Genomic DNA, 12191 nt, shown 5'->3' on the forward strand with positions numbered 1-12191 from the left:
TTTCAGTGTAAGGTAATCCCACCATTCCAGGAATTTACCTTGTGAACCTACGCTGCACTCCCTCAATAGCCAAAATGTCTTTCCTCAAATTTGGAGACTAGAACTGCACACAATACTCCTGGTTTGGTCTCACCAGAGCCCTGTACAGCTGCAGAAAAGCCTCTTTGCTTCTATACTCAATCCCTCTTGTTATGAAGGCCAGCATGCTATTAGCCTTCTTCACTACCTGCTGTACCTGCATGCTTACCTTCATTGACTGGTGTACAAGAACACCCAGATCTCTTTGTACTGCCCCTTTATCTAAATTGATTCCATTTAGGTAGTAATCTGCCTTCCTGTTCTTGCCACCAAAGTGGATAACCATACATTTATCCACATTAAACTGCATCTGCCATGCATCTGACCACTCACCTAACCTGTCCAGGTCACCCTGTAATCTCCTAACATCCTCCTCATATTTCACCATGACACCCAGCTTATTATCATCAGCAAATTTGCTAATGTTATTACTAATACTATCTTCTATATCATTAATATATATTGTAAAAAGCTGCGGTCCCAGCACTGATCCCTGCAGTACCCCACTGGTCACTGCCTGCCATTCCGAAATGGAGCTGTTTATCACTACTCTTTGTTTCCTGTCAGCAAATCAACTTTCAATCCAAGTTAGTACTTTGCCCCCAATACCATGCACCCTAATTTTGCTCACTAAAGCTTTTATTCCAGGGTTATTCCTTGTCAGTTGATTTCTAGTGACTTCAGTTGTTGCTGAGCATTTTAAAGGAAAATAAATGACAACAGTTGATGTGATTGGAAAGATATGTGGTTTCATTTTAGGATAATTGATTTCAGTAGATCACTATTAGGCGTTTAATAATGGCTGAATGTTTGAAATGCAGATCACTAGAAATGACTACGATTAAATGATGTTGAGTGTGAAATTTTGTTAAGATTTCCTGATAGGGTACGTGGAATGCTGTGATGAACATTATTCTACAGTATATATTTCTAAAAAATATTGAAATTTAATGCTAGTTACAGTCTCAAAGTTCCCAGCTTCCGACTTGCAAGGAAGGTGCCAACTGAATGCCAGGTGTTTCTTAGTTTTATCATAAGGATTACTGTGAATACTGATCTAATTGAATCTGTACTTGTGGTTCAAATGGTGTAATTGTCGGTTAGCTGAGAGTATAATGTAGTTCCTTACTCTTGTCATAAACATTAGAGTCTACAGAAACCCTCATAATATATCTTTAATGCTGAATCGACATTCATCTCTGGGCTTGATATCAAACTAGAATGGGGTGATTTATTTATTACAAGTGTTGCGGCATCTGGAGCTCCCATTTGATTGTGAGAGGTAAAATTTCAGCCAGCAGTGAACTGCTTTGAAATAATAGAGAATGGCATGCTGTTGTTCAGCAAATGCAGCAGCAGTGAAATTGAGTCATTGTGGTTTACTGCTTTATTTTGAACTCTAGTTGGCACAAATCAGCTGTTTAAAATGATTCAAAAATTCATTTCCCATGGCAAAAAAAGGGACAGCTCTTAGGACAACAGAATTCTTCAGTGGAACAGCAGAAAACAGAATTTTGAACAAGAAGGTGGAATATAAATTTGATCATTAATTTATGGGAGTAAATCATTCATTGTGCTATCAAGATGTGTGTCTGAATTACTGTAACATATATGAAGTAAATTTCCTTTCTTTTTGGGAGAAGCGTGAGCCTATTTAAAACCCAAGGCTGAACTAACCTGTTAAAAAAGAGCAGATTAAAATCCGTTATACACACAGGTTACTTTTAGCAAACATCAGTCACAGATTAACATGACTTTCAATTTAATGTTTTGATTATTTGGTTAGTAAATATAGATATGGTTTTTTAACAATTGATATTTGCCATATTACTAACTTTCATGATGTGGGAAGAATCTTGGAGCTGTGCAGAACTTGCAGCATAATAAAAAGCTGATCAGTTTGCTGACAAGTTACACTCTGTGTCACAAGTGTCATTGTATCACAGACTCTAGGCTCCAGCAGTGGTTACATAATAGTGTCAGGACAATGCAATAGTCAATATAACACCATATTAACCTGTTGCAGAGAATCATTCCATCACTGACTTGAACTGATGTATAGTTGTTATTTATTACTTTTGCTGAAGCTGTTTATTCCAAAGCCATTCACTGCAGTTTGAGTTTTTTTTTTACTTACAAAGCAAAATAGATTTTTTTTTGAAAAGCAATAATATGAGGTACAACGAGACTGTGTAAGGTTGTACAATATAAAGAAAATATATTGCTTCTTTGGTTACATAAATCTGTCAGGTTTAATTTTTCAATTAAAGAATTTGTTCCTTCAAGTTGATTATTGCCATCCCCAGCAGTTTTGACACAATACTGACAACAAGTCACACTTTGTAGCATGTTCAGTATCGGCAAAGCTCAGGTTCTACTTTGTTGTTCAGTACCAACTTCTTAAAATTAACCTTCACTATGATGTTACCGTAAGTTTATTTGTGTTGTGTTCTATTCTAATGTCCAAATTTCAATTCCATTTCTCTGGTAGCTTCTGATACCTGGTGCAGTTTGAGCTTTTTTTTTTCAGTTGAATGTAGTAGAATTGACACATGCCATTAACCAAATGGTAAGGAAATTAAGTTTCAGTTGAAATTTCTGTGGAGTTAAGTTAAATCATGATCTTTTTTGGAGTTAGCATAATTTACAAATATCCATTAAATAAAGTGGATATTAATGGAATAATAATCCTAATTGTGACTTTTTCTGGAATTTATCATTGTACTAAATTTAGACTGTACTTATATGTAATTTTTTTTCAGTGAGGGAAAAATAACTGCAAACTCAAGTTTCATTTGTACCCTTTGAGTCTTAGATTGGGTTGGGATATCTGGTCGGCATGGACAGGTTGGACTGAAGGGTCTGTTTCCATGCTGTACATCTCTACGACTCTGTACATTTTTTAAATAAATTCCAGAGATATACTTTTAAGGCGATTGATAAAATCTGCAGTTACTGGGGGAAGGGCAAGAAAAAATGCTGCTGTCACTGTATTAACAATAATGAAATATTATTTATCTATTCTTTAAAAAAAAACAATTGGTGGTTATGGATTAAATTATAAAGAAAATTTATTCTGCTTATTAACCTTTTGGGAGGTGACAAATAAAGTGATTTCTAGAGAAACCAAAGAATGGAGTTGAATTGATTACGTGTCATGAATGTCTATGGTATGCTTTATGCTCAGGACTACTGTAAGTCCAGGAAAAACATGTGATTTTTATTTTAAGCACAGTGTTAAGCATAATGCTGTTTTCACTATGTCTGGAACCTCCCAGTTATGATTGCTAGTTCAGCACTACAAAAAGCCTCAGACACTTCACAAATTGCAATTTACTGCTAGTGAGTGGAGAGTAAATTCAATTTTATCTGAACCTTGAAGAGATGCCTCATTCAATTTGCAGTAGTCTTCACAGCTATCGAATGTGAATATTGTATTGTTCTCATCCAGTAGCTGAAGTGGCAAATTGTTAAAATACTTAATTCCTTATAATTGCCATTTGAGCCATTGATACCTTTAAAAACAAAGGTTCAAAAGCTGTGACTCTCCATTAATGTTGATTTCTCTTTTATTACAAAAAAAACTCATTTAAATACTGATATGCCAAGCTTTGGTTCAATCCAAGAAATCTGTCAGGTTTAATTTCGCAAAATTGCAAACACGCAAACTCATGAAATTGAGGGGGAACAGGATCTGTAGTGAAAACAGTAAGTAAATATTTTTCTGTACTAGAAAATGTATGGTATGATATACTTTTACAATGATTAGGTAATGTTGGTGACTACTTTTTAATCAGTGACTTGGGATATTGATTTAGATGCTTCAATGTGGTTCTCACCTGTTTCAGCTGTGGCCACCTAGTTGAAGCCAGTTCAAATTTTCATTTGAATTGGCCTTAAATGGAAAACCAACATAACATTTCTCAAAAATATTTTTGACAAAAAGCACAGCGGTATGTAGAAATAAAGCGTGTTATTGACTACTGGAGGGATACACTTAGAAGGTTCCTGCAGACATTTCCCATTGAGTATTGTCAAGATATTCAATAACAGGAACCATCACAACTGAGCAGAATATGTGCTCAAAAATGTCTACATTTTAGCATTACTAGGTAGAAGTCAATGTTGTAAATCTAAACAAACTTCATTCCCTAACCACAAATATGGAAAACATCCGTAATTCTCCTTGTGCCATTTTTGATTGAAATTAGCCAATTTGTGCAGTTGCACCTGTTACCTACTGCTTTGTGACCCAGCTGCACTTCGCATTGGTTTAAAACTGGCCTAAGTTTCAACTAGCATTAAAAACAAATGGGTGATGAGAATTTTTTTATGGTTGAAGGTGAATTTCATGTGCTAACTGTTGTCAATATTTTTTCCCCATAGAGCAAGTGCATATTCATTTTAGAAAATACGAAGTAGAGTATCTGCAATTTGCATTCCGGTGGATGAATAATTTGTTGATGAGGGAGCTGCCTCTCCGATGCACCATCCGACTCTGGGACACATACCAGGTGAATGTTGTAGAACTGTATTAAGGCTTCTTTGTTAGTCTCTGCTTTAAAATATCTTAGCTTTAATGTGAAAGAAACATTGTTTTTAATGCTCGTTGAAACTTAGGCCAGTTTTGAACCAATGCATTCAATGTTTCCAGCAAATCAACAAAGTTTGTAGCCTTGATTTGGGCTTATGCATTGCATGTTCCATTACGTGTGAAAAATATAATAATTTAGGTATTTAGGTTGAGTATGGGCAGCGATCAGTGGGTATGTTTGGTTCATGGGTCTGTGATCTCATTAATCTTAAGTCATTTATTTCTGATGATTTGAATAATAACAAAGAAGGATTAAGTGCATTTGTTATTTACTGTCTTTGCAAGTGAAATGACAGTCAATTAACTTTTCTGAATGAATAAAGTTGAAAAACTCTTCTGTAACTCATACTTGTATGCAACTGATATCAGTAGATGAATCTTTAAAAAGTTATGGATTTTTTCTGCTTTTCAGTCATGTGAATGTATAGTGCTGTGAACTGATAAAACAATTTCATAACCTGCTTATATATGACACCACTATTCATCAGTGCACTTTTACAACTAAGCTTCTTTTGAATATATTCTCAATATTCCGTAACTTAATCCTCACATTTGTTGTTCATGTAGTGAATTAGTCCTTCGGGTCCTTGCTAGATTTTGTGTATAGAAAACAGCTAGTTACCTACAGTGTTGTTCATGGTAAAGTGGAGAATGCGCTGTTCTAAAAGAGTTAAAAATCACACAACACCAAGTTATAGTCCAACTGGTTTAATTAGAAGCACATTAGCTTTCAGAGTGTTGCTCCTTCATCAGGTGTTGTGGAGGGCTCAATCCTAACACACAGAATTTATAGCAAACGTTTTTTCTATAAATTCTGTGTGTTAGGATTGAGCCCTCCACTACCACCGATGAAGGAGCGACGCTCTGAAAGCTAGCGTGCTTTCAATTAAACCTGTTGGACTATAACCTAGTATTGTAATTTTTAACTCTGTACATCCCAGTCCAACACCGGCGTCTTCAAATCATGACTGTTCTAAAAGGTAAGCCATGTTTTAACACGTGAAACACAATGTGTTATGCAGGTAATTGAATCCCAATGGGTTGTCAACTTGTAGTGAAACAAAAGTAGGAGCTGAAGGGGATGAATGACCATAGCACAAAATAGACCAGTAGTTTATCAACAGCCTGTTTTATATAAATATTTGATTTTCTTTTTCAATTATTTTTATATTGAAGTCCTAATAGCTTTGTTAGCAAAACTGAAGTTATTTGGATTTATGGAGCAGTGGAATGTGGATGCTCGATTGGATAAGGGACAGAAAATAAGGAGAAATTAATTATTATTGTTTAGTCTGGAGAAAAGTATAAATTGGTGTTTCTCAGGAGCCAATTCTTTGCTTTTTTTTACAGGGCATGATTTAAATATGTATTAGAATCCATTCTCTAACTTTGAGTTCTCTAATATATCCATAATCTTTAAGTACCAAAAGATTCTGGTTGGCCATTCGCACAATAATCGTGGAGCCGTGAATTTGATAGAGAAAGAGAAAGTTGAAGGAGTTGGCGTACATATGGAAACAGTTTTAATGAGGCAGCAAATTTGTGGAAGTAGAAGGGAACTAAACGTGGGCCTTTTGGACAAGCGAGGAATGACCTTGAGGGCATGGAAGAAGAAGCCTGTGTTTTACTGACAGTGTTAAGAAATGAAGGATTAGAGAATCGCAGTAGGACAGTGCAAGTTATTATCTGTGCCTTATGTACAAGTCTAGTTTTGGCTACTGTTACTTTTTTCAAAAATGTCATGTTTTTAATACATTAAATATTAATTGTATTTTTAAAATCTTCAAATTTTTTCCATTATTATATCAGCATTTAACTTTTGCTGACATGATATGAATCCTTTAATTCCTTCAGGTTTTTTTCATCACTATTCTACTTTGCGCAGAATAGATTGATAAATAACTAAATAGAATAGAATGAAGGACTGAGACTGGCTAGATTGTGTGACAGAGGACCAGCATAGACCTAATTGGCCAAATATCCACTTGCTGTGTTGTAAATGACTCTGTAACATCTCAGGATTTTGAGTGTTTCCATCCTCTTTTACCTCTTTGTCCATAAGTTCCACTGTATTTCTTAATATGGGACTCCATTCATTGAAATGCTATTTGATGTGATAAAAGTCATTTGACTGTTGGCTGCATCATTACTTGTCAGAATTTTCTACCTCAAAGTCAGTTCTTCAGAGAGCTTTTCAGTTTGAAAAGAAGTTCCAAGTGCTGCTCATCCATTATCACTACATTATCTGTCATCAGTTTATGTAAGTAACAATGGATGTCAAGAGTCCTGGAATAAATTGTTGCTAATCGATTTTTAAAGGTTGCAATAAATTAATTTGGAAAGGTCGGTGTGCTTTGTACTAACTTTGGAGTTAATAACAATTTAAAAGACCACAGAATCTTGCATTTTGTACAACTCCACTAAGAAATTTGTTGTATTTATTATTATCTGTCAAAACAAAATCCGTAATATGATAGGATGTTACTTAGCATGTACACTTCTTTCACATCATAACTCATCAGTGCTCCTAGGTGCTTTTACATTTGCCCTGACAAATAATCGACTGCTTTTCTTTCACAAGTTTTCTAGGCTCAGTCCCCCCACCCCCATTTCAATTCTGACAGGCCCCAATCTACACCTTGTGCAGCTTGTTGTCTCTTGGCCTTTGCTCCCATTGGTATATCATTTCTTTATGTTGATATGATCTGTATTGTACCAACTTTTGTATCCACATGATTACAGTGCTTAGCTGCAGCCTACTTTACATTGACTTGCCTTAATACTATTGCCCTCAGCTTTTTACAGGCAAGAAATAGCTGTGATGCCCATTTGTGAGAGCCATTCAGAGTACAAGAAAAGATTAGAACACAATAAACTGGAAAAAGGAATTTGAAAGAGCAAATGAAATGGTTACTGGAAAAATACATGATTATTTGGACCGTGCATGACACACAACGAGAAATAGCTAAAAATTTAAACATGAATGCCCTTTTGAAAGTTAATTGAAAATATGGTCAGAACCAGAAGTCCATTCTAACTGGTGCATTTATTAAGATCAGCTAAATCGGCTAGTTTGTCTATTACAACTGTAAATTGCCTTAATCAACTCATTGTTGTGGGGTTTTCCTTGCTCTATATGATTGTCAGTGCTAGACTAGTATTAGTACATGCAGACAATAACTGGTTAGTGATGGGAGGGGAGGAAGCTTTTCTGTATCACAAGACGTAATGAAAAGAAACATTAGTCAGTTTGTGTACTTGTGTGATTCACTATGAGAGTTATTCATGTATTGTGTCCAACATCATTTGTCACTTGAATTAACTTCAGATTCAGGATTTAAAACTGTGCAGAAGTTTTACTGCTGATCTTTATTTTAAAAGAATTCTTTCATAGTGATATCAAGTTAACTGTGTTCTAATTATGCAGCACATTATGGTCTGCTAGCAGTTTATGCTGACCCGTCAACTTTCAGTTGTTAATAACTGTATAAACTGAAATTCTGATCAGATCTTGGTATTAGCAAACGTTATTGTTTTGTGAACCAGAATTAATTTGAGTTATTGGGTGTGTTTAGCATACTTGCTTGTAAACACAACAAAATTCAACTGTTTAAAATCTGCCAGAAATTTCACATGGGCCCTTTATGAAAGGTTGTCTTTGCTATCAATCATACAGTACCCAGGTGGAATAACACAATCCTGAAACATAATTTTGTTTGTACTTTTTTTTTAATTTTAGAATTTCATTTTGTATTAGAGATTCTGTAATCAAAGATTGAGACAATGAACCTAATTAATTTTATCTATGATGTAGGATAATGTCATAGTGTTACTGAAATCTGCCTTTCTTTGCATTCGGGCAAATATAATTATCTCTTATGAAAAGAAACCTGTGGAAAAGTTGTGCTTTAATTGTTTTTTTCATCATTAAGCAGCATGTTCTTGCAGTACTTAGAAACTCTGGCCTTTTCTGTGACAGTCTCTTGGGCCTTTTGCTGCAGAAGTCAAGCATGAAGCTCATTTAATATTGCAGGGGATTCTTAAAGGAATTACATAATTTCCTAAACACTGCAACAAATGGCACACTCATCATTAGAATTGACAATCTCACACGTGATTGTCAATGAATTTCACAGCATTGAATAGTGTTATGACACGGTGGTAAACCCTTCTGCTAATTAAACCAAACACACAGAAATGCTAACCACTCCTCATAATCTGTTAACGTATGAGTGACAGAGAACTACCCAAATTCCACTATTTAACAAAAAATATCAATTTTATTCTTTAAAATGAACATTAAACAACAACTATTTACAAGCCTATGCCTCCTTTCTCTTAAAAGATTGTTATCCCTCCCACGTTATAACAATATACTGATTCAATAAAGGCCTTATTAAATTTACAGAAACTCAATTTTCAAAACCAGACAGTGGCTGTCATCTCTGGTGTCGATCTTCCTCTGTTTGTAAATCTTCCTGGGTTGTCTTCGGTCTTTGCTGCACAGACTTTTCATATGAAAAAGGTACCTTTGATAAAGTCTTTTCAGGCAGTCTGTCTGACAGTGGTGTGCTTTTGGACTAACTGTCCAAAATGCCTTCTCTTTATAACCCAAACATCGGATTGTCTCATTGGTTCGACATTGTCAAAACAGTAAAATTCAAATTCAATTGGGTTTTAGTATCTTGGGCATAATTTAAACTGATCAGTTCAAATTTAACCAATGTGAAACACAGAATGTCAGGCAAGATCCAAGGAACAGGAAAATCGACGTTTACATCAATTTTCCTGCTCCTCAGATGCTGGCTGACCTGTGCTTTTCCAACACCACTCTAATTTTGACTCAGATCTTCAGTATCTGCAATGCTCACTTTCGCTTAGTATCTACGTTAGAGCCAATGGTTACATCCTAAAGTTATATCTTTTAATTCTCCAGTACACGCTTGCCAGCTTTCACACTGTCTTAACGATACAGTACACACCTTCAACTTCATAACAATAGTAAAATATTAGTCAAATATAATTTTAAGTCCACTGAATCTGATGCAATTGTCAAACAGAATATAACCTATATCTTTGTCTCAATATACTTGGAAATATTTCATACAGGGTATTTTTCATTTTAACAGTGTCAAGTGTTTGTATGTTAATTTAATTTAAGCATAAACACTAACTTTTGTTACTTTCCTATTTATTCATTGAATTCCTCCATAACCCAAAGGATATCATAATCTTTGAGAACAAGTGTTATCAAATCTGAATTTCCTGGCAATAAATAGTTTTTTTTTTCTGAGAGCTAAGTTTTTTGTTGCTCAAATTTTAACTGGTACATTTCAGAACTGCTGCATATCAGAAATGGTTGAAATAGCACATTAAAATAGTAGTAAGTGTAACAAGATTGAAAGAATATATATTTAAGTATGCAAGTGATCTAGTTTAGAGATCATAGATTCATTCTTTAAGGCTAAAGCATAGATTGGAGTGAAGAGTTAACTGCTAAAATCATAAAACGTTTTCTTAAACGTCCCTTTATCTTTTCTGTTTATAGCTTATTTTCCTGTCAGGATCTGAAAAACACATGCATGTTAATAACCACACTTCACATTTTATAATTTTGTCACTTTGTGGACTTATTAAAGTGTGCATGTGGAAATAGGGCTTGGTCTCATCATAGGGTACAGAATCGAGATTAATTAATACTGCCATCAGGGTAAATCATTGAAAATAGTTGTAAATATTAATTTTGACTGCCAATGTATAATGTGTTGATTTGCCAATTATACTAAAATGTAATGGTTATAATTGCTGCACAAGGCTGTTGTGCAAAATATAGGAAAAGTATCCAATGCAATTTCAAATGATTTACAATTGTCAGAAAGAAATAATTCAATTTCCAGACTAACTGATGGCCAGAAAACTATTCTCAATGTGAAGTAAAATGATTTTAACCTGTTATGTTCCACAGAATGACTGCATTGACTGTTCTGCAGTGCTGTTATAATTCCGCTGAATTGAGTGCAATCAGTCAAATTGTGGCAGTATGCACATGCTGTCTGAGTTGCCGGAAGCTATATCTTTTAACATAGCCTAATTCATGATACGGGAGGTCTTGTGCATTATTCCTGTTTCTGAACCCAAAGCTCCCTCTTACTTCAGCAGTTGATAACCAAGGTTAGTGTGTTTACAATGCAATGAAATAGGCTAAGTATAAACCTGCCAATTCTTTTAACACATTTCAAAGTAGTGATAAGAACAGTAAGATATCTGTTTAGCTTTGCAATGGAAAAAATGTTTGAGCTTCCACCATCCTATCCATAGTGCCACACTATAACCTTTTGGAAAAGTTTCCAGAGCAACTTGAACTGCGTGAATGATTCGTATTCAACCATCAATGCACACTGGATTAACTGAGTTATTTGTAGAAATTTTCATAGAATCCTTACAATGCAGAAAGAGACCATTTGGCCAATTGAATCTGCAGTGATCCTCCAAACAGCGTCCCACCCAGACCCAATCCCCACCCTGTCCCTGTACCCCACGTTAACATGGCTAACCCCGCCGAACATGAAAATCCCTGGACACTATGGGGCAATTTCCCAGGGCAAGTCCACTTAGAGTCATAGAGATGTACAGCGTGGAAACAGACCCTTCGGTCCAATCCGTCCATGCCAACCAGATATCCCAACCCAATCTAGTCCCACCTGCCAGCACCCGGTCCATATCCCTCCAAACCTTTCCTATTCATGTGTCCATGCAAATGCCTCTTAAATGTTGCAATTGTATTAGCCTCCACCACTTCCTCTGGCACCTCATTCCATACATGTACCACCCTCTGCGTGAAAAAGTTGCCCCTTAGGACTCTTTTATATCTTTCCCCTCTCACCCTAAACCTATGCCCTCTAGTTCTGGACTCCCCGATCCCAGGGAAAAGACTTTGTCTATTTATCCTATCCATGCCCCTCATAATTTTGTAAACCTCTATAAGGTTACCCCTTACCCTCCGACACTCCAGGGAAAACAGCCCCAGCCTGTTCAGCCTCTCCCTATAGCTCAGATCCTCCAACCCCTGGCAACATCCTTGTAAATCTTTTCTGAACTCTTTCAAGTTTCATAACATCTTCTGATAGGAAGGAGACCAGAATTGCACACAATATTCCAACAGTGGCCTAACCAATGTCCTGTACAGCCGCAACATGACCTCCCAACTCCTGTACTCAATACACTGATCAATAAAGGAAAGCATACCAAATGCTTTCTTCACTATCCTATGTGCCTGCGACTCCACTTTCAAGGAGCTATGAACCTGCACTCCAAGGTCTCTTTGTTCAGCAACACTCCCTAGGACCTTACCATTAAGTATATATGTCCTGCTAAGATTTGCTTTCCCAAAATGCAGCATCTCGCATTTATCTGAATTAAACTCCATCTGCCACTTCTCAGCCCATTGGCCCATCTGGTCCAGATCCTGTTGTAATCTGAGGTAACCCTCTTCGCTGTCCACTACACCTCCAATTTTGGT

The 12191-nt window shown here is 36.0% G+C and overlaps 1 protein-coding gene across 3 annotated transcripts in view; it reads left to right on the top strand.

The window, feature by feature from the left end:
- tbc1d22b (TBC1 domain family, member 22B) overlaps positions 1-12191 on the top strand; it is a 308460-nt gene that overhangs the window by 231093 nt on the left and 65176 nt on the right. For all 3 annotated transcript variants that reach the window (XM_043716742.1, XM_043716741.1, XM_043716743.1), the window contains exon 11: positions 4465-4592. In XM_043716742.1, coding sequence (XP_043572677.1) covers positions 4465-4592 — 128 coding nt within the window. The remainder of the gene's footprint in view (positions 1-4464; positions 4593-12191) is intronic.

Source organism: Chiloscyllium plagiosum, chromosome 26 (assembly GCF_004010195.1).
Source record: "Chiloscyllium plagiosum isolate BGI_BamShark_2017 chromosome 26, ASM401019v2, whole genome shotgun sequence".
NCBI classification, from domain to species: Eukaryota; Metazoa; Chordata; class Chondrichthyes; order Orectolobiformes; family Hemiscylliidae; genus Chiloscyllium; species Chiloscyllium plagiosum.